Source organism: Emys orbicularis, chromosome 3, assembly GCF_028017835.1.
Source record: "Emys orbicularis isolate rEmyOrb1 chromosome 3, rEmyOrb1.hap1, whole genome shotgun sequence".
NCBI classification, from domain to species: domain Eukaryota; kingdom Metazoa; phylum Chordata; order Testudines; family Emydidae; genus Emys; species Emys orbicularis.
Window position 1 is genome coordinate 121,233,297 of NC_088685.1, and position 23,407 is coordinate 121,256,703.

At 39.8% G+C, this 23,407-nt stretch overlaps 1 protein-coding gene across 3 annotated transcripts in view; it reads left to right on the top strand.

Moving 5' to 3' along the window:
* The first annotated feature begins 1,733 nt into the window (after window positions 1–1,733).
* The window catches only part of ARID1B (AT-rich interaction domain 1B), a 412,174-nt gene continuing 390,500 nt past the window's right edge, over window positions 1,734–23,407 (top strand). For all 3 annotated transcript variants that reach the window (XM_065400299.1, XM_065400297.1, XM_065400298.1), the window contains exon 1: window positions 1,734–3,278. In XM_065400299.1, coding sequence (XP_065256371.1) covers window positions 1,809–3,278 — 1,470 coding nt within the window. In that variant the 5' untranslated portion in view covers window positions 1,734–1,808. The remainder of the gene's footprint in view (window positions 3,279–23,407) is intronic.

The following is a 23,407-nucleotide window of genomic DNA, read 5'->3' on the forward strand; positions in this document are numbered from 1 at the left end:
ATTAAATTGCCTAAATATAATTAATATCTTGCTTGTGTCCATGGAATAATATTTTATCTTCCAACTGCTTTTATTAGCTGAATGTGGTGTTTGACTATTACATTTGCACTGACTAAGTTCTTACTTATATTAAGACAATTATTTTAAAAAAATCAACTACCAATAGCTGCTGAAATCCACTATATAAATGTAAGTCATCATGAGTAAAAGTTGCTTTTATCATATATTGTATTTTATATTTCTACATTTTCATGAGTGTCTTGGATATACTAGAAAATAATGTTGTTTGGGGACACAATTATAGGACTGAAAATGTTTCATTTTCCTTGGGAGCCCTCTTGATCTGCATATAAATACATAGAACATGTTCCAAACAGCTCCATATGTAATGCTTACATTAAAAGCATCATTAGCACAAATGATCATTAGAATGTTGAGACAGCTGGACACTACAGACTATTGCAAAAATGCCATTACTGCACAATTTTGTGTTAAATTTTTCAAAATACTTCACTTACATATTTTTTAAAAGTATTTTTATTTTTCCATAAAACAATTTGGAGGCAGAACATTTTAGTGTCATAAAATTAGAAATCTTTTGACTGTTGCATACTGGCTTCAGGAACAGAGTATATATTTTGGAAGTTTGACCAATTTATTTTTTAGTCCAATAAAATCTATTACCAACAATTTTTTCTTTTCTTTCTTTGTCTACTGAACTGACCTGATGAGTGTCTACAGCCCTCACCCCAAAAAGACATATACAAAAAGCCAAATTCATCCCTGATGTAACAACTTTTACTTCAGTTGAATTACACCAGGGCTGAATTTGACCCAGTGATGTAAAGTTGGCCTTTTTGGTTAAGATCATTTGTCACATCAGCTTAATATTCCATTCTCTATGGAAGACTAGATTTGCAAGGGAGTGACTGAAAGGTTTTTCTCCATCTCTAACCACTACGATTCCTGTCGGGCAAAAAATACAAAAGGGGAGAGTGCATCCTTTTGCATTAGCAGAAGCAGCTGCCCTGGTTCGGGGCTGTTGAAGGTTGTAATGTGCGTCTCTCTCTGACTCCCTGAGTGTGCCACCGCTAAAGCTGAGCAGGAAGAGGAGGGGGAAGTCCAGTCCGGGTTTTCCAAGTGTACAGGAGTAATCAGAGAGAAGTGGATAATAGTTGTTAGAGCTCGCTCTCTCTCTCATGCCATGCTGGGCCAGATAGGCTCAGTCAGACGTGTATTTACCCATATCCGGGTTAGAGAGGAAAAGAAAAAAAAAGTTTCATTTAAACCTGAACAAAAAACTTTCAACATGAAATCACACAGCAGGAACAGGCACAGACCGTAAGGCATTCTTACCGTTTCTAATCTCAATCACGGACTTGGGGAGGGGAATTTTTATAATTTTTTTTGTGTTGAATGATCAGGAGGGGTTACTGTTTATTCAAATAAGTTTATTTTCCCCCGTTTCTCTTTTTGCCCGGCTCCCTTTCTGTGCCCCTCCCCCCCGTATCGCTTTTATTTTATTTTATTTTTGAGGGTGGGTGTTGGATTTTTTCGTTCGGACTGGCAATGTTGCAATGATCATGGCCGCGCAAGTAGCAGCGGCTCCGGCGGGTGCGAAGAACAACAAGGGCAAAACCCCGAGTTTGCCGGGCAACTTGAGCCAGGATCTCAGCTCGGGGGGAGCAGCAGCCGCAGCCACCGGGGGACCTGGACCGGGCTCCATGCTGGGGGTCGGAGATGGGACTAACAGCAGCAGCCTGAATAATGTAGATCACCATCTCCTGCACCACCATAATGAACTGAACATGGCCAATAATGCAACTTCTGCTGCTGCCACCGGTAATAACAACAACAACGCTAACACCAGCAGTAGCAGCAGCTCCTCTTCGGAGTCGGCTCTGAAAGAAGGTGGAAGCTCATCGGGGTTACCGTCTTCTTCCTCCTCCTCCTCCTCCTCCAACCCGGGCTCGGCCATGGAGACGGGGCTGCTCCCCAACCACAAACTGAAAAACGTTGGAGGCGATCACCCTGCTGCACCTCCCCACCACCATGCCCACCACCCTCATCACCATGCCCACCACCACCATGCCCACCACCAGCACCACCACCACCATGCACTACAGCAGCAACTAAATCAATTCCAGCAGCAGCAGCCGCCGCCTCAGCACCATCCGATGCAGAATAACAACAGCCTCGGCGGCGGCAGCAGCAACAACAACAACGGCGGTGGCGGCGCTGCTCAGCCCAGTGCAGACATGGAGCAGCAGCAACATGGAGGAAAAGACAGTGTTTTGGGAAATCAGGCCGAGCCCCCGCCGCCGCCGCAGCAAATGCTGAATAAAGGGGGCGAGGAGGAAGAGCTGCCCAGCAAAATGGGCGAGCAGATCGGCGGCCGCTACGATCACCCCAGCCTGGGACCTTTGGGCGGACAGCAGCAGCAGCAGCCCCAAAGCGCTGGGAGCGGCAGCGGCAATAGTAGCAGCGGCGGCGGGAGTGGGGGAGGCGGCGGCGGCCCCTCCGCGGTGGGTGTCTCGGAGTTTAATAGCTATTACGGCAACCCTGCCCCTGCCAGCAGCGCTACAGCGAGCCGAGCCGGGCCTTGCTTTGATCAACATGGCGGACAACAAAGCCCCGGGATGGGGCTGATGCACCCCACGGCGGCCCCCAACAGCATGGACCCCCTGCAGAACTCCCACGAGGGTTACCCCAACAGCCAGTACAACCACTACCCCGGCTACGGCCGGCCCGGCGGCGCCGCAGCAGGAGGAGTGGGAGCGGCGGCGGCAGCCGCCGCGGCTGCAGCAGGAGCCGGAGGAGGCGGCTATGGGGGCTCGTCCTCTGGCTACGGGGTGCTGAGCTCCCCCAGGCAGCAGGGCAGCAGCATGATGATGGGCCCAGGTGGAGGGGCCAGCCTTGGCAAGGCTGCTGCGACTTCTGGGGCTGGAGGCTTTCAGAGATTTTCCGGGCAGAACCAGCACCCGTCCGGGGCCACCCCTACCTTGAACCAGCTGCTCACTTCCCCCAGCCCCATGATGAGGAGCTATGGCAGCAGCTACCCTGATTACAGCAACCCCAGTGCCCCACCACAGCAGCAGCCACAACCCCAGGCAGCAACGGCAGCCCCAGGAAGCCAGCAGGCAGCAGCGGGCATGGGCATGGGCAAAGACATGGGCTCCCAGTATGGATCTGCAAACCCAGCCTGGGCAGCAGCACAACAAAGAGCTCATCCAGCTATGAGTCCTGGAAGCACTGGTCAGACCATCAGCAGAACCCAGGTAACCACCAGAACCCCTCCTCCCCCAAAGGTCACCCCCTGTATATTTTAAACGTGGGTCTAGAGCCTAGTCTCTCTCCAATTTACTTTCCCCCCCGGGCCATCTAAACTACTTGCTGCCTCCATAACAGGGTTTGGTAAGGCACAGTGTCCGACTGATTAGATTGGAGGCATCCGACAGACGGTTTCACTGTACAAAACGACACTATTCGGTTACACAATTGAACAGCATAAAGTTTTCCTCCAGTTTGAAATAGAGATTTGAAGATACAAGGCCCCGAGGAAAAGCAGTTTGGGGTGAGGAGGGAGGAGGAGCTGCTTTTGTAGCTACACTGTCAGATTCTGGAAAATAATGTTGACTGCCCTCTGTTAGAATTTTTGTAGACAGAGCAGATAACTTTGATACCCTTTTAGCAAATTAGTGTTTTGCCGATGAAGATACTGTGGTGAAATCCAGCAAAAATGCAGTCAGGTTGCTTTTGCTATTTGAAGTGTGAGTGCCATAATCATGAAGATTCATTTAATAGGCGTTGAGGTGCATTAGATACCTCATTCTTCTTGTATACTTGCCCCAAACATCCAAACGAGAATGAGATGTAAATAAGTGTTATGTTTAAAGTTAATATGATACACAAATATTATTATTCCTATTTTGAAATAATCCATACTTTGCTGAAGAGACTGGAAGACTCCTTTATTTAAATAAACAGATCCAGATATTGAGAGCTCTGCTTGTTTTGACTAATGTACACGTCCCTGATAAATTAAATCCAATAAATTACAAATCGATATCAGATCATTGTTGGATTATGTTTATGTAGATTGCTTGTGTGCCATCGTCAAAGTTATAGGGGCTGGTTAGGAAATGGTCTGTACTCCACGTTTCTTGCTAGCAGTCTGAGCCTAAAGAGTGACTTGATCTCCTTTGCAAGGTTTGGAATTTGAATTGTGGAGGTAAACTGGCTGTAATAGTCTCCAGACAGCTGCCTCTGAGTTGACATCTAATCTGCCATCTGATTGGCTCCTCTCTCACCATTGGGCATTTAGCACTGCTGATGTAAATAGAAGTGCTGAGCAGTACAGTCACAAAAATTCTTGCCACAAATAATAACTGAGCAGTATCGCTCGCAGATGCAAAAGTTAAACATTGTTAGAAGAAGCTGAAACAATGAGCAACCATATTTATACAGTGGAGGTTTCATGTGCCTCATCAAAAATTATGCTTGTGAACAGTATAGTGAAAAGCCAGTGGCATCTTATTTATTTTTTTAATTCTGTTAGGTGATGGTTTTTCTGGGTGTTGATTTTAGATTTAATATGCCTTTATTTTTATAGCAAATCAGACTTGCAGACAAAAATATAATAGCATGCCTTGGATGAGGATTCAGTAATTTCAAGTGGTATTTATTTGAACCTTTATGCCTCTTACTAAACATATTTTAATGTAAAAATGTGCTAGTTACGAAAGGAAACTAGATATTTTTGTGATTTAATCTTAATTTAAAGATCATCCTACGTTCTCAGTTTATTTCGGTGTCTAACATTTACAGTGGTCATAGCCCTGTGTTTGTAGGTTGGGTTTTTTATTTATTTGTGGCACCCTGTATATGAACATAATAGCAGATTATAAAAAAGGGAGAAGAAGCCATTCAAACTATCAGTGATTTTTATATCACTGTTATGAATCCAGATACTTAAAAAAAATCTGTTTTACATTTGAATTGTTTGGGTGGAAAGATATATCAGGAATAATATTTAATCTAATTATTTTTGTATACAAATACATAGTGAGCTTATGCTTGAATTCTCCATAGGAAAGTAAACTGTTTAAAAAGGAGTGATAATGCATTCAAGTTTTGTGGGGTTCCTTCTCCCTCCACAAAATTTTGTTTTTAATAACTGTGAAGTCTTTTAATAGGTTTTAAGAATTAGGACTAATAGAAATAAGTACAGGTGTATGCTTTTTGCGACACTAGTCAGTTGTTGTATTTTACTGTAAAAGAAATTTAAAAATGAGCATGTCCTAGAGCAGATACTGGTTTTTGTAGTGAATGATGGACTGACCTTAATAATGTGAACCTTGGACAGACTGAAAATGTTTGTCTTTTGTCTACAGACCATTACTGCAGTGTTTTACTTTCTATTGTGTTTTTTCCCTTGCTATTTCAGATGGGGAAATAAGAATTTCATGAATGTTAATTTTTCCCCTTTTTTAATTTGGACTGGTAAAAGGGTCATAAGGAACCATAAAATAATGAAGCTTCATATGCATAACCTTTCACAGTTAATTAAACAAGGTTTGCATTGTCAGCTTGTTTTTAAACATAGGTAGTTTAAAATTTACAGCTTTAAAAGCTAGTAAAAATGTATTGGGACAGATGTAGGCACATTTTACTTCTGAGTGTGATTTTTTTTTTTTTTTTTTTTTTAATGGCAGAAATTGTACAAGATTTTTTTTAATCATAATTGAGACTAAATTCATTATGTCTTCAGTATGACCCTTGTTAATACTTTTTATATTTATGGGTCTATGTCTTGTTCCACAGTTGCACATTATTTGTTTCGTTTTGGTATTATATGATATACATGTAGGTTGTGATTTATAAGACACAGTGCACCAAAGTACTGTCCTTTGATGTTTCCTATAATGTTTGTAATAAAGAGAAGTCATTGATCAGAAATATTTTTGTTCCTTTTTAATTACAGTTTTACTGTGTGTATCATCTGGCCTGATGGTAAAAGAAAATTTGCTGGTTTGAATTTTTTTTTTTTTTAAAGGAAAATAGATTATACTGAGTAGAAAATAATTATTTTAGTTGCTGGTAGTTATTTCTTTTTATATATCTTTAATTCTATTGGTACCTTATTTCAGTGGGTGTAGAAATTGTACATTTTTTTAAATAAGTGAGAAATAGAACCTTTCCTGTAGCATTTGAGTGTAGTGTTTCTTTGATTTTTTTTTTTTGTAATACTTTGCTGCATATATGTGTACACTACTAATACGTGAGAGTGTCAGTATGCTAATGATGATTTGACTCTAAACATATATAAACTATTGCTCTGTGAACAATGGGCTACAATACCTGAAGCGGCATGATGAGGACATTATTGCCTATAGGAAGGTACTTTTCTTAGTGTCCAGGGCAATAGATTCCCACTACGAGCTGAAATGTCCGCCTGTCTAACCTATTAAATCATTTAAGGAAATTTTGCTTCTGCTTCATTTAATCTACTTGCCTGAAACAGAGATGAGACATGCAGCTTGAAGAACAGGCCTCTCATTGCAGAAGAAGGGAAGAAGCACAGATATTCAAAGCTACTGGATACTGTTAATGCAAAATTAATTGGTTATGAATAATAAGTTCTATGGTATCACAGTTAAGGGGGAGTGATGAAATCTTATAAGCCATTTGTTTAATTATTGACCAGTTTATTGAAAATATAACTCAAATTTGTAGTCATATGACCCTATTTATTCTATATTTTGAATTTAATTTCAGGTGTGTGAGAGAGAGAGAGAGAGAGACGCACCACACACACACACACACACACACACACACACACACACACACATAAAAGTTCTGCACTCGCTTTCTCTCTCTATGTCTATATAAAAATGTGTGTGTGTGTGTGTGTATATATATATATATATATCGAGAGAGAGAGAGAGAGAACTTGGCCTTTTCAGTATTATCTGGGTTGCACTTGATATTTACCAGTTGTTAGGAAAAAATCAATGCAGAGGAACAGCTGATTTGTTTGTTTGAAAATTAATAGTTTCTCTTTCTATGGGAATTATTTTTCCCATAAACTCAGAATGGGCCTGAGTCTGCAGCTCTTCGTATGCCAGTTGCATTGCCTTTAAAGGGGAGTGTTGTCTGAGTAGGGACTGCAGGATTGGGCCCTGTGTCTGGGGGCTGTTAGACAACTGTCAGTGTGGTGCATAGATTCTCAGTACATTAATGGGAGAATAGACTTTCTTTCTGCCTGTGTGTTTATTCGCAAACAGTTTGCTGTTATACATTCTCTATCTAGAAATAGCAGAGAGCAGTAGTGTGAATTAGTAGCATCTCTTTTGTACTGTGATTATATATTTGACACTTGTGGTTTGGTGTTCACTTACTGGTTTCTGTAGTGGTCATTATGCTTGCAAATTGAAGAACAGGACTCTGTGTATGAGGTACGATAAATAAAAGTGGTGCATACCAGTATACTATATTATTACCTCCTCCTTCACATTAGACTTGTACAACTGAATAGTCAATTAATGTGTTTCTGTCATTTTGATCCAAGTCTGTGGGAAGGAAAGCTAATACGTTTATACTGTTGCTGTATTTTTATTCCTGGATGCGCATATAATTAATTTTTTTGAGATTGCCAACTAGACTGACTGTTGATGGTCAAACATAGGCTACCTGACATTCTCATTTGAAACACAATGTTTTTAAAAAAGTAAGTTAAAACTAGATTAATTCTAAAGACTAAAATAAGTTTGAATGATAATTTAAAGTTATATTTTTCTTTCTTTTGCTATTGTACCTGCAAAGCATATAAAATCAAGTATGGGTATCCTGAAATTCTCACCAGTAATATTTTAAGTGACAGTATTTTATTTATACTTCAGTCCACATAACTGTCCTCAGCTTGTTAGGACATGGGTACAGTCTTGCATTTGAATATCTTTTTAAAATGTGCCATTTATCAGGAGGCTTTAAAGATTCTCTGTGGATATGTAAAGCAGTATTACTACGCTCACTGTGCATGCATGCTCAAGGCTGGAGGATTTCAGCTCCCAGTAGTATTTAGATGTGGTAGGCTAACTTGCCAGAATATGTTTCAGCATTGTATTGTTTACAATATTCAGATTAGGGGGTGGGGGAGAATTTACATAGTACTAAATAATTTTTTTGGTAGGATTGGGTGAGGCCCTAAATGAATTAAAACTTAAATTGCCAATGTACCTTGGTGGTTTTCAAATTTATTTTGAAAACTGATCTAAAAATAATGCGGGTATCAAGCTTCAGTGTGGTATGTCTTCACAGACATTATTCGGGCAATAGGAAAAGAAAATGACTTCATGTCTGTATAGTCATCTTGAATTCTAAATAATAATGTGTGTACATCAGCTGTCTGTCTTGCAGAGTTTTATGATTATGCCCTTACTGATATCTGCGCAAAACCTTAGCGTTTGTACGGGTGTCACTGAGGGCAAAATCTGAGGAAATTTGGGTTGAACCGGTGTATCCTGAGGGCTTAGTTTGGACTATAGAACTTCCATTTCTAATGATGTAAAAAGCGGAAAGAATCCTGAATATCTTTCATAGTTCATGGAGAGTTTATTGTAAATAAAGTGTAAGCTGAACAAACTTGATTCAGAAATCAGTGAGAGATAGTGTACATAGTACCCCATAATGCCATCTTGCAAGTTACTTTTCAGAGTAAAATCACACTTTTAATTGATGCTACATGTGCTGTAACTTGGAGTTTGATGAAAAGCCTGACACACAGAGCTTTATATCCCAGACAATATATGTCTTTTCAAAGGGAGGTTTTTATTTAATGAGGATATACAAGAAAATCTTGAAGCACCTAACTACATCCACAGCCATCTCATTTTTTAAGATGAGATACAGATGAGTTTTCCTTTTTTCCCCCCCCCTCTGCCTTCAACTCTAACTTTAGAGGTGCCAGCTTTTTGTATATACTAATCGTGGTTATTATGTCTTCTTTAAGCAGCCTCCTTCACATGGCAGCTTCACTTATCTCAGGAACACAGCACCTTAGGCACCTTTCCGTCCAACAAACTTCATATCTTCTGTTTAAAGATCCTTGGTCATCTGCAGATGTTTAGAAAAGTGTGAACCCGTCTTGCACGGAGTCACTGTCCGGGAGACAGTGTACAAGGGTTTTACCTTTACATCTTCATTAAAATTCTTGTTAAATCTTTGTTTGGCATCTTTGTGCTCTGGAAATGCCAGCTATTTTATCCAATACCAAACCCAGAGATAATAGCAGCGGTGTGGCTACTACTAAGTTTCTGTACAGAAAGTCTAATCTGTGATATGAATTTAGTTCTTGGTTCCCCAAATATTCGAGGGGACCTGTATTCAGTGCAGAGTTTGTAGCGGCTTGCACTTAAAGCATAGTGATTTTGGCAGCAGCTGTTAGTTAAGGAAGATTGAATGTCTATAGAAGGATACAACCCATTTACCACTTTCCGTTCTCTCTAATTTGGGCATTACTGGTCAGATAAACTTTTGCTTCTGGACTTGTTAGCAGGGTTTTGAGCGCAGAAATTAATTGCTGCCCTTTTCTTCTTCACCCCCTGTCTCTGCCTAGTAGAGTAGTAGTCCATTTCCCTTAATCATTAAGTACAGGATTTTTTTTTCTTCTGAGAACTGTGTCTGAATTGCGTTTAATGCATAAGCATATCTATCATTTTGGGGGTTTGTATTATTATATAGTAAGTATTAGAACCATTACATAATTGTTGTTGAATCAATCTAATTGCCCTGTAAAGTCCAGGGCAGTAGCCCATTTTGATTACACAGCTAAAACACTATTTGGTCCCATCTTAAAGAAGACTGAATTATGTTATGAGACAGAGGGGATTGGATTGTTATAACAATTATAGACTGGTCTGTGCAGAAAGACCCTTTAAATACAGTTTTGATATGGCTCTTGGTGTGAGGAGATAAGGAAAATCAGGTTAGAAAAACCCTGCAAGCGACCACCATTTTAAAACATGGGGTTGTGTTATTACAGTTCCAGTCCCCATGTGGCTATAGCCAATTCATTGTTGGCATAAACCAGTGCAATTCCCATTGACGTTAGTGGAATAGTGCTGATTTACATGAGAAATGAATTTGGCCATTTTGAATAAGTTGTGTAGCTTTAGAAAGATGGCATTAAATAGAGATGGAGTCAGGAATCCTGAATTCTGTTGCAACTCTCCACTGACTGTGTTAGGAGAATTGGTTTAACATCAGTGTGCCTCAGTTTCCCCAGGTATAAAAAGATAATATTTATGCTTTTGTGAAGTGCTTTGAGTTCCTTGAATAAAAGGTGCTATTTAAATGTAAAATATTATTCAGTTGTATATTAGCTTAATCCAACCAGCCAGTTGTCATATTTTGCAACAAGAGAAAGAAGACGGGTTGGGGACTGGACGCTTTCCTTTCTTGGAAAGGATCTGGGACCAGTTGTTAGACATACAATCAATTTATTAGTTGATTGTCAGACTAATTTATTTGTAAGTGAGGTACTGAAACATCAGCTCTGAAATTTTCTTTTGAAAACAAGACTGAGTTGTAGTACCTAAATTGTATTTTTTTAAGGTTAAAAATAGAGATAAAGAGGTTTGTTGCGTTTAAGGAATTTTCTGGTTTTATTTGAAACCTTGATTCAAATGGAAATATGGATGGAATTTTGTATTTCATGTGTAACAATTTGTATTGTGAACATTTGAGTCGTCTTTGTTTATATAAAATACTAAGTACTGAGGCTTTACTTTACCTTCAATCAAGGTTGTTTGCAGAAAATAATTCTCCTGTTTTTCTGATCCTACTCGCTACTCCTTACCCAAGCAAAGCTCCTGAGTAAAAATAGGTAGTATAATAGGTCCTTTTACGGTGTTTTTTTTTTTTAAATTTATTTTCAACGTGAATGGGGGAGATAAATAATTCTGCCTCTATGGCAGTCTCAAATACAAAATTACTTTGCGTAACCTGTGAAAAATAAATATATTTGGCACTGGAGTTGAGCAAACTTTAGTAGAGTACTAGCAATGAAAAATTAATTTTGCTTGCCAGATTTAATTTAATTTTATAGTTCTGCTAATAAATGAAAAGATGCAGTAGATTTCTGTGGCATAAATAGTTTCTTGCTTTCCTATGTTTGGTGGACATGAAATCCTCCGGTAATATATAGTTAATAGTCACTTGGCTGTAAAGGTTTGTTATATGTACTGTTAATATGTTTTTTTTTTTTTTAACCTGGCTTCAGGAATTTGTATCCTAAAATAATGCTAAATACAGTTCATATTTTTTCACAAGTAGGTAATATAGCCAAAGAAAGTAGGCTGGAATCTGGAGTTGATTCCAAATTTGGTATTTTGTACTGTGCATAAAAGTTTCACATATGAAGCAAACTAGTTAGTTTGTATGGCATCACATGATCAAAATATTTCCCCCCTCACTGCTGCCAGAAGCTATCTATTGCTTTTCAACAATTTCACTTGTTGGGCACCACGCCAAGATGTTTAAGACAGCCCCTTACGTGAACTGTTCCATTCTTAACCTCTTTGACTGAAGTGCCATGACCTTCACATATGTAGATTAGCCATGTGCTCTGTGAATTGAAACTTGCTGCCTCAGGAAGAAAGGGTTTTTCTTTTTATTCCTCAGGGAATTTGACAGCCATTCATCCCTGACCTGGGCAGAGGTAATGCAAGGAAATTGGATTCAAATGGAATGCATATAGATAACACACAGAGGCAGTATATACAGACAAGCAGCTTTCTTACCTTGTAGAGAATGGAATAATTCAGTGATACAGATAAACTGCTGATTTAGATGCTATGAAAAACAAGTGTAAAGAGATAAGTTTGGGGAATATTTTGTTTATTTTGAGTGATAATTCTTGACTGTATATTGCTTAGCTGCATCCCCTAACAAGATTTTCTTTTATAACCTTTTACTATTAATAATTTGAAGTTTGCCCCCCCCCTTTAACATTCTGTGTAGAATCTGATTTTAAGTGTTAGAAAATCATGCAAATTTGAGTATTTTAAAGATTTTTTTTTTAAAGGATCTTTTAATTTTTAAATTATAAAAGCATTAATTTCCACATGTAAAAAACAGGATAGTCTATTACCAATGAAGAGGTATGTATGCAATCACTTTCTCTTAAGAATCATTTTCTCTCTCTGCTTTAAAACATGAAATTAATGTGTATTGTATGATTTGTGATCTCAGCCTCATGCATGGTGTAAATTAAATTTCTGTTAATCAGCCAGAGCTAGTATTGCACAATAGAGATCTCTGGGATTTTGGCTGATTGTACATATAGCTCAAATATATTTTACTGCAATATGTAAATATAGTGAAATATTTTTATACAAAAATTTACCTTGTGGTGTTTTTAATAGTATACTCCTATTTTGCCTGGCTAATAAAGCCCATAACCAGACTTTAAAATAAAAATTCTGATGGGGTTCTGGTCCAAGGGCTTGTAGGTGTTATAGTAATACCAATAATAAATAATATAAATAGCAACTACAGTAATTGAAATCCAATCATAGTGAAAAAGAAAACACTTCAAATAATTCAGAAGAAAATCTCCCAATTTAATTTAGTACTTCCTCTGAAGAGAAGGGGTTGGTCACTACAGAGAGCAATCTGTTGCTGAGGCTGTCCGTGTTGTAGGAGTGGTTTCATGCAGTTCCTAGAGTACTGGCATAGATGCCAGGATTTAAAATAAATGTCCAGAGACAATTCTCCAAATAAACGAAGATCTGGGGGCCACTAGGGCCTCTCTCTTGGAGTGTTTTTTGTGAGTTCTGGTGAATATCAGAATATTTGTTTGGTAAACATCTTAATTCAGGATCCCAGACGATCTTAGGTTTAGATAAATGTCCATTTTTTGTACTGCAGTAATACCTAGGAACTGCAGCCATGAACCAAGACCCCGTTGTTTTAGGTGTTGCCTAATCATGTAACAAGAAGACAGTCCCTGCCCCAAAGAGCTCAGAAGTTTGGAATCATATCCAAACTAATGAGCTACTCTCCTGTTCCCTGTGACTGATCCAGCTCCATGACTCTGAAGATTCTTCTTACCTAGAGCTCTTTACTTATAGGGGGAAGAAATCATTTGGTGTGTTCAAGAAAAGGTGGTGTATCCATTCCCCTCTTTGGCATTTTCCAGGAACACTGCTGTCTGCCAGCCTTGCTTTGGGTTGGGTTGGCTCAAGCCTTCTCTCCTATTATATTTCCCTTTCCAGGGAGTGAGAGATTTAATTTGCTGATTGTCTTTATCTGTCTCTTTCCTTTCCTTCCCAAGGTCGTGCTGTTTTTCCTCCCTTCTGAGAGTTATTTTTCATCCCCCTTGTCTCTTCTAATTTTATGTCTCTGCATTTCTGACCCCATTTCTTTCTTCTCCCCTCCCCCTTGAAATAAATGGGAACGGTGAGTCCCTTCTCATACTCCATGATCTCAGTCTTTGCAGTGATGGATTATGTTAGGTGACCACCCCTACTCAGCCCTGGGCCTCTGCCATTGCAGTTAGGCAAGGATGGGCTAATGAGGCTGTATGTTCAGGAAGAATATGGCTTGTGACTTTTCCCTGAACCCCTTCCAGCCTCTGACCTGTCTTTGGCTATGCTGTTCTGTGCTAGCAGGAGCACAAAAGTGGCTGAGGTACAGAATTATTTTTTTGAAGTGGGGCATTTACTACCTAGCCTCTTGCATAACCCAATATAACCACTTCTAGTGGTGGGTGGTCTTAATTACGTTTCAGAAAAATCCTCAGACAGCAGGAGCCATAGTCCTGGACATTTCATTGTGGCAGGTTTTTAAAAATGAAAATGGTCTCAGCCTATATGAGTCTGTTGGTAGGTCTGGGCTTCTAGGGCTGCTTCTGTGCCCTGTACTGGCTGTGACAGAGTGGGGATCAAAGCATTAATTGAATGTTCTTCAGGATGTAGTAGTGCAACAGGTTGTGCAATACAAATAGTTATCTGTGGTGATGGAGAAGAGAAACTTTATAGAAGTAATTATCTGTGAAAGTATGAGTGGGATTAAGACTTTGAGAAGACAAACAATGGTATAGAGAGAGAAGAAGAAATAAATAAAAAACAAGAGGAGAGTGAAACAAAAAGCAAGGAGAAATAGATGTAGACGTGAGAGGGAGACATTCCATTTTACCAGAAATGTCAGACTGTCATTAAAAACCTCTTGTCTACATTTGCCTTAAAAGGAGAGCTGGGAAAACCCGAGCTCCCTTATCTAATGTAGGAAAATTAGGAAAAGGATGGGGGGAGGGAAGCAAGGTAGTGAGTCTGGAAATAAGTAAAGAAAAGACTGGGAATGAGGAGAGGAAAAGACTACTGCAGATTTTCATTATTATCTGATTTCCATAGTGCCCACCATGTGCTATGTATTATCTTCCTGTGCATGGACATACCCACAAAAGTTAGGCATTTTAAATGTTATTTAAGACTCTTTTCATAGAGGACTCCTGGATTTCTTCTCCACTTTATCCTCCACATCAGATTTGGAATTCAGAACCTTAAGCAAGGTCAGCTGCTTCTCCTCACATCATATCTTTTCTTCCCTCTGGTCCCTAAATAACAGTTGCCCAGATCTCTGAAAGAGGAGCAAACTGTCCAAAAATGTTTGTTTTTCATCATTCTAACTTTTCTTTGAGACCCTAGTAAGTTATCACAATGCATGGAGCATATTAAAGCTTATTTTACTTCCCATCATATGTCCAGGGAAATAATAATAATAATAATTAATAATAATAAATAAAAACAGTTCCAGCTTTATAATTCATCCACAACCAATTTCTGCTTACAATCATAATTTCTTTCCAGGCCTCAAAACTTTTCCATTGTACTCTTATATGAGAAAGGTAATTCTAACTTTACTTAACAGAAACTCTTAAGGAGTCAAATAACAATGAAAAATTACAAAGCCAGTTTCTTCTCATGGTGTATTTCCTAATCTTCCTCAGATTCCACCATTTTTTTTTTTTTGTACTTTATAGGGGGCAACAATTGTTATACCTCAGCTCAGTCCCTGAAGGTGTGTCCTTTACCTTTTGATGATAATCTGTCTTTTACTTGGAAAAAATACAGACCTTGACCTCTTTTCTTTTTTTGTCTTCTCCCTGCCTACTCTTTCAGGAAAGGCTTTTTCCAAGTACAGTCAAACTCTTCCTGTCTTGCTCACATAGCTGGATTAATGTCAGGGAAAAATGAAGGTTTTTTTGGTCATCTTTAGGATCTCTCTCCTGCTGAGTGGACTGCTTGCAGGATCTGGCCTTGCTCTTAAAATCAGACAGTGTGATCAAAATATTGCCCATGTTAATTTCTGTTTTCAGGGGGATACTGTATCTTTCCCCCTTCCTCCTCTTATTTTGTGCTAGCATTGATTTTTTTCTTCTTCTTCAGTTATGGCTGAGAGCAAGTTTCTTTGAGTTGTATTTCCAGTAAGCTTTATTTTTGTAATGCGTTTGACTTTCCAAATATTATGGAGTCCCTTTTGATCTCAAAATGCTCAGTGGACAGACATTTGTTGGATACAGTGGTTACTCACCTTTTGGTATGAGGTGTCTAGTCATACCTCGCTTATCTTTTGTTAGTTGTAAATAATACAATTATGGACTCTGGTGATTAAGTGACGTGCCTTCATCATATTTAGTATTTATCATTTTCATCACTTCATTGGAGTCCTCCTGAAAAGGAGGAAGAGTAGAAGTGGGACTGCAAAGTGGAGCAGTCCTTGTTGTTGAAATACATGGCGTAATGAAATCTAGCCTTTTGGTGTTTCTATATTTTGGCATTTAATTTTTCTTGAAATCTGTAGGCCAAGGCGACATTGCCACAGACTAGCAAAGTTGCCCCCAAACAAGGTGCCAAAGGTGGGAAAACGTAGCTAAAATTCTCTTTCCAGAAATTAGGATACACATCCTCTCTGATGCCTGCCACGCTGTCTCTATCCCTCACATCTTTTTAAATCCTTTCAATTTCTCAAACTGTCATTCCCTACCTAGCAGCCTGTAGCATGTGTTGACTGTCACTTTCAGATTCAATGCTTGGGAATATGTAAGGAATCTTGAATGTGTTTGAATTTTTTTAGCTCACTATTCAGACATTCAGCAGAAGATCTAGACATCTCTTTTACAGAGCAGGCAGCTTTTTTTGACTCCCAAGGTTCAGAGATTGAGCTCATGGTAGTAAACCTTTTAGTGACAGGAGGTCAGCAAGGAAGGAGCTGAATCAAGTGAATGTCCTCCATCCCTAACCAGTGTAGAATATTTATTTGTGAACAGTAGCAAAATACTATTAAACTAATTTGAAATATGTGCACTTTGTGTCGTGTCAAGCTAGAATCTGCCAGAGGAAAGACTGCTTTTGTGGGACAAGATGGATGAATACCTTTCATTGGATCAACTTCTGTTGCTGAAAGAGACAAGCTTCTGTGCTACACGGAGCTCTTCTTCAGTGTTTATGGGTTTTTGTTTTGTTCAGATAAATGTTAATTTTACACAATATCTGGGCACTCAATAATAATACTTTGCACTGCTATAGCTCCTTGCATCCAAGACTCTAAAAGCACTTTACAAACATGAATGGGTCTAACCTCTCAACACTGCTGTGGGGAAGGGAGTTGTTATCCCCATTTAACAGATGAGAAGGCAAGGTACAGAATGGGCAAGATCCTGAGCACCCCAGAACTCTCATTTGCTTCACTGGACTTGCAGGTACTCAGTGCCTTTGAAAATCAGGCTCCAAATGACTTATCCAAGGGTCATGCTGTAAGTCCGTGATAGAGTTGGCAAGAGAACCCAAATCTCAATCACAGTTCACAAGGCCAACCTTCCTTCCAACAATATCTTATTAAAACATTGAAATTTATGATTATTTTTAAATAGGTGAAGATAACTCTTCAAGCTTGCAAGGAAACTGGAAAAAAAATTCTCCCCTCCTTTTTGTAATATTCACTCAAACATATCTTCTACTATTTTTTCCTCCTGTTTTAAATTTTTAAAATTTCCTTTTAACAGTGATAACCATACTTTCGTTTTTTAAAATGCAGAACACCACAAGATGCATATCTGTAGCTTTGAAAACCCTGGGCTGAGGGTTCTGATTAATTTACTTCTGAATTTGTGTACATAAAATTTTGGATTTGCACATGCAAATGCAAGATTTAAACTTGCAAATGGTGACAGAAAAATTGGTTTCATATCACTTGCTATGTAATTCATCACTCACTCTTCATGCACTGTTTGTTGGCCCACTCTTATTGGCCCTAACAAACCACTTTCAGGGGCATTCGAGATATAATCCAAATAACAAAATTAATATACACAATGTATTTCCTAAAGATAAAATTCTTCACAACACCACATAATATATCACTAAAAGGAAAAAAATTCTCTTTGGGGTAGGCATTTATCCATCTGCAAAATGGGTATAATAATGCTTTCCTGTCTTTCAGCTGTATTGTAAGACTTAATTATATTGTTTGCAAATAGAAATCCTAAAATTAAAGTATCATTATTTTTTAATAATTTCACTATACATATTTCACAGATATGGTTAAGGTAGTAGGTCTATGCCTTTCCATGTTTGTATATAATGTAGCTAGAATTACTGTTTACTTTCTTGTTAGAGCACCTGTATTAAATGGTGACAAATTTTATTTGGTGTTAATTTATATTTTTTGGCTACCAGATAACCATCATTGTTTGAGAGGGCAGAATTCTGAAGAACCTCTGTTTATAGCTTCAACTCAAACAAGTGGTACAATTGTTAAAAATATACTGTATACATCTTCTCTGTGGGGAGTAAAAAGGATTGGTTTCTCAAGGTTGACTGAAGTATTTTAACTTTGGTAGCAAATGAGGTGTGAATCAAATTGTCAAAAGGATGGAGACTCAATTATTGCAGCACTGACTGTTTAAACTAGCTGGCAATGTACTTCAGAAGGTGTTAGCCTAACAAATAAATGTGTAAACGGCACCTTTCTCCTTCATTATACCTTGTTTCTCACCACTTGCTTTATGCTATGAGGAACTAAATCTGTGTGGGAGATATCACAGCCGTTCTCAAAGTGTTAGTTTATGATGTTGCAACCAGAAGAATAATTTAATACTGTATGAGATGGCTTTGGAGGAAAAAATATTTGAAGACAGTAAGACTAATTTTCAGTAATTCATCGTTCAAAAATATGGAAAGTGTATCAAAAATAAACTAAGCGTTTTATGTGATTATGTATTTTTAATGGAATTTGGTGTCCATTTGTTTTGCTAGAAATTTTATTTGAACTAGTGACCTAGTGCTTGTCTACATGGGGAAATTTACCAGCATAACTATACTGATATAATTATACTGCTATAGTTATATTGCTCTAACTCCCCATGGTGACCCGCTTATTCCAGAGTGAGTACCTTTTTCCAGGTTAATTTATTCTGCTTCCAAAGCAACAGAAGCTAAACTAGAAAAAGTCACTTTTATACCAAAATAAGAGTTTCCATACTGGGAGTTAAACTGGTATAATTATGCCAGTAAATTTCACTATGTAGAAAAGCCTATGGTAATTTTGCTGTTTTGAAAGAATTTCTGGGTTATAAAAAGTGTCTCTGAATTTTGGTATCATATTATCACAATAGGACTTCAATATTTAATGCAGGAAGCCTAAGAATGATAGGTGATAGAATGGGATCATAATTCTTGTTCCTAGATGCTTGATCGGTATTACAGCTTTTCTGTGGTGGAGAGATGCTTTAAGAAACCCACTCTCCCAGACAGTAAGTGGAATAATCTGTGGCAGTGTAATAAGTTTTGTCTTATTGTACATTTGGTCTCCCCTTCTGTTCCTCACGATCTCCTGAGATTCCTGCAGTGGCTGTCGCAGCTATAGTTTTCTAGACATAACTATGCAGACGTAGAAAGAAGACTTCCTGATGAAGTAGTTTCCAGGTGTGTTGATTACTTGTAGCATTGACCCAAACCTGTTTACATCTCACCCAAACTAATTACTGCCCAGAACCATACGCAGGAGTCTGGTTTTAGGAGGAACAAGGGAGGCATACATCCCTGACTTGAGCACAAGCTGATGTGAATTGGACTGAGTGGGTCTTACCTGGTCAAGCCAGGTGCAGGTAGGGGCAGGGTGTCTTTGGGGCTCTTGCTCAGGCTGGTGGTGTGGAGTCAAATAAGTGGGGGAAATGGTATAGAGGAGACCCTTGTACAGCCCCCCTCCTCCCACCCTCAGTGCAGTCAGACACAGTAATGTGGAGCTGGGCGCTTACCCAGTCAGGTGACTGTCCCTCTGCCCATCTGTCGGTCTCCCCTCACAGTGCTGGTTACCTCTTCACCTCTGTCATGTCCACTATCTCGGACATGATCCTGCTCGTACATGTTGCCTGGTTTCCCACCGTCTCTTCTGCCCCGCCTCTCTCCTCCTCCTCATGGGCTTCTAGCTGCAATGGATGCTGTGACGGTACCTTTCCTGCGCTCCTCTTCCTCCTCCTCCTGTTCAACTGCCACGGAACCAGCCGGTCCCAATGTTCCATCTCCTTCCCAACTGTCATCTTCCTCTTAAATTCCATTTTTCCCATTAAAGGGGCAAAAATTCAGATTCAAAACTCAGGCCCATGCTTGGGTCCTTTTGTGGGTTGATAAATAAGCAGAGGTAGGCATGAAGGGCAATTATTTCCCCCCCAACAGTAGTAAAGCAAGAAAGAGGCAATTAAAAATGGTATATATTCTGAATAAAAGACCCTGAAAAAATGGCATTGTGAGATTCCATATTTATTTTGTTAAAACTGATTTCAGTAGGGTGGAAGATGCAAAGTGGAATAAAAATTATATTTTCTGTTCTTGCATACTTCAAATAAATATCTTGCATGTTGATCCTGAATGACTTCTTAAATTGTTTGATACTAAAAACAATCATAGTATATTTGAGAACGTTTAGAATGAAGTTGCACAGAAGTCATGCATTTGTTGAACAAAGGGGCTTGTGAGTAACTGTCTCAGAGCTGTACACATGGAGTTTTAAGTCTTGTCACTAGCTAAAGTCAGTGGGAGTCACGGGTAAAACCTTTGACAAATCTCTGAAAATAGGCTTTTAAAAAAGACGTCTTTTTGTAATGTGGCATCTCTGAATATTATACAGAAAACATCTCTTTAAGTGAGACAAAATAATCTTGCATTTTTGCTTCCATGGTTTTTCATGGACTTCATTGAATAGCACAACTGTTGGTACAATGAACTGTAAGCCATCTCTGCTTCTCCCCCCCCCCCTTTTTTGTCTGTTTGTTGCGTACAGCAGAAACTGTGATTTGAACAGCTATGAAAAAATCCCCAAGCTTTAGGTGTTTTAAGTATTGCCATGTGTGTCTTTGAGTATGTATGTTATATACACAAGGTACCATAATTGTTTTGCTTTACAACTATACTGATAAACATAACCCCTCTTTCTTTTTAAAGGGAAATTTACAACTGTATAATATTAGTCCTTTTAATTCTAAAATCCAGATGAAGCGTAATCCCAAGTGTGTTGTTTCACTGTTGCAATGTAATCTTTTCAGATGATACATGATTTAGTTGGAAACAAATTAGCAGCTATGCATGCCTAAAGAAAGCAATTTAATAAACAAGATTTTAGTAAAACCTAATCAGAATTGTAAAATGATACTTGGGAATCAGTTACATTATATAAAAGAGCTGGTGTAGATGTAGCTTTCTGTAAGTGTGAGTGTAAATTCAAGGTTTCCTCACACAGTGTTCTCTAAAACAATGGTTCTCAAAGCCGGTCCGCCGCTTGTTCAGGGAAAGCCCCTGGCGGGCCGGGCCGGTTTGTTTACCTGCCGTGTCTGCAGGTTCGGCCGATCGCGGCTCCCACTGGCTGCGGTTCGCCGCTCCAGGCCAATGGGGGCTGCGGGAAGCAGCACGAGCCGAGGGATGTGCTGGCCGCCCTTCCCGCAGCCCCATTGGCCTGGAGCGGCGAATCACGGCCAGTGGGAGCCACGATCGGCCGAACCTGCGGACGCGGCAGGTAAACAAACCGGCCTGGCCCACCAGGGGTTTTCCCTGAACAAGTGGCAGACCGGCTTTGAGAACCACTGCTCTAAAACAGTTTAAAGACTTGATCTTCCTCAGTGTTTCCATTCTTTCAGATTTATTACTTCATTTTAAAATGTGAGAAATTAATATTGAAAAATCTCCTCTCATACCCAATCTTCGTCATTCTGTATTGGTTTTGGCTGTTGAAGAAATCCACTTCCTGTCTATAACACTTTAAACCACAGTGATATTGGTGTGATACTTATCTGCTTTTGATGTTTTTGTTCTTTGTCTTAGAAAGTTAGTTTGATAGTCATGACAGGTGCCAGCATTGACAGAATGAGTTAGCGTATCTGTAGGTTAGGGAAAGCATGGACAGCCCAGTCAGCAATATCTTGTGCTTAAACAATGCTCTTGTGGGCCTATCTTTAGATTCATTATCTATGCCCATTCGGTCCATGGTCTCTCAGCTGAGACTGCTAATATGGTTGTTAATTGGGACAACAGGTTTTAGTGATATGATCATTTGTTCACTAGGAACTATACTGACACCACCAATGTATTATTAAAGCGCATGGAACAGCCAACAATTGGTGAAAGGTGCTATCACTTTTGACCTGGACCACATATGAACCAAGGAAAGGCAGCAATTACTATTTTAAAATTAGACCATCAAACTACTTAAGCCCCCCAATTTTTCTTTTTTAGAGGAAGTTAAATAACATGCAAAATCCTTTGGGGGAGGGAAAAATTCATATATATATAAATGTGAAGAGACAGTAGCTCTTCATAGTTGAAGTTGTAACGGGTTTCCATTATAGGGCCGAGTTTGCCTTCAAAATCACCCATCAGCCTAAAAATATTACTTAGGAATTTTGCATATTATCTCTGGCTAAAGGTTTTTTTTAATCAAAGCCATTCTTAGATAATAGGGGATTATGGAAAAAAATATGAAATTAGGGTTGAAAATGGGAAAACATTACCAGAACTCACCACCTGCTTTGAGGCAGGAGGTTGTGGAATGGGTCTCTGCTTTACACTTCCCCCATAAAACCTCACTATGCTACTACTTCTCTCACTGTGGATGTGTTAAATCAGGGATCTCAGACTCAAATGACCACGAGGGCCACATGAGGACTAGTACATTGGCCCAAGGGCTGCATCACTGACACACCCCCCCCCTGCTGCCTCCGTCCCCATCCCCGCTCCACCCCTTCCATGAGGCCCCACCCCACCTCTTCCCACCCCCATTCCAACCCCTTCCTCAAAGTCCCCACCCCAACTCCGCCCCCTTCCTGCCCCATTCCAACCCCTTCCCCAAATCTCCGCCCCAGCCCCGCCTCTTCTCCGCCTCCTCCCCTGAGAGTGCGGCTCCCCGCTCCTCCCCCTCCCTCCTCCCTCCTGGAAAGGGCTAAGCGCTGCCAAACAGCTGTTTGGCGGCGGGGAGCACCTGGAGGTAAGCAGAGGAGTGGGGACGCGGCACGCTGGGCGGGAGGTGGGTGCGGGGAGCTTGGCGGGCCGCAGCAAATAGCTCGGCCTGCGGGCCGTGTGTTTGAGACCCCTGTGTTAAATGGATCTCCAGTTTTCTCCATTGTCTTACTGTGGCTGGATGGCAGAAGGGTTGTTCAGAAACTCTGCCCACCACTTCTGTCATTCGGGCCCTGAGTTGTTGAACAGTTTTCACTCTTACTGCAGGGGCAAAAGGAAGTTATTTACTGGTTCTTCTGCTATCTGAAGCTCTGTGTCCCCCCCTACCTTTACACCAGCAACCTACCTATTACTGAGGTTCCTCTTATTGCTTCTTTGATCATGCACTGGAACACCTGAAAAAGTTGAGGCTCAGAAGATGGGGAGTAGGCCAAGGAAGGAAAATAGATCTCAGCATCCTGTGCATGTTGGAGTAGCATGTGCTGACTGCCACAGTAGGAAAGTTTGGGAGAGAGAGCGCCTACCTACCAAGAGGATAGTCAGACAAGGGTGGAGGGCTGCAATGAGAGACGGACTGTCGCTGGTCAGAATTAGAATTTGGGTGGCACTATTCACGCCATTACTTTCCACTGGGTTTTGGTGCATTCAGAAAATTACCTCCATGATATTTTGTCACACTAATCTCAAAACCAGCCTGGCCTAGAAAATTCAAATTTGTCTCATTCAAGAGCAGTTGGTGAGATCTAGTGCATAGGACTCTGAGAAGTCGAGGAGCTTATTTTTGGAGTTGCCTCAGAAATAGGTCAGCTTCTAGAAGACTTTAAAAGTTCTCCAAAGGGTTTAGTGGAAACTTACATTTTTACCTTTTTAAAAAAAAGTTTCCATCATTTTTTGTTTGTGAA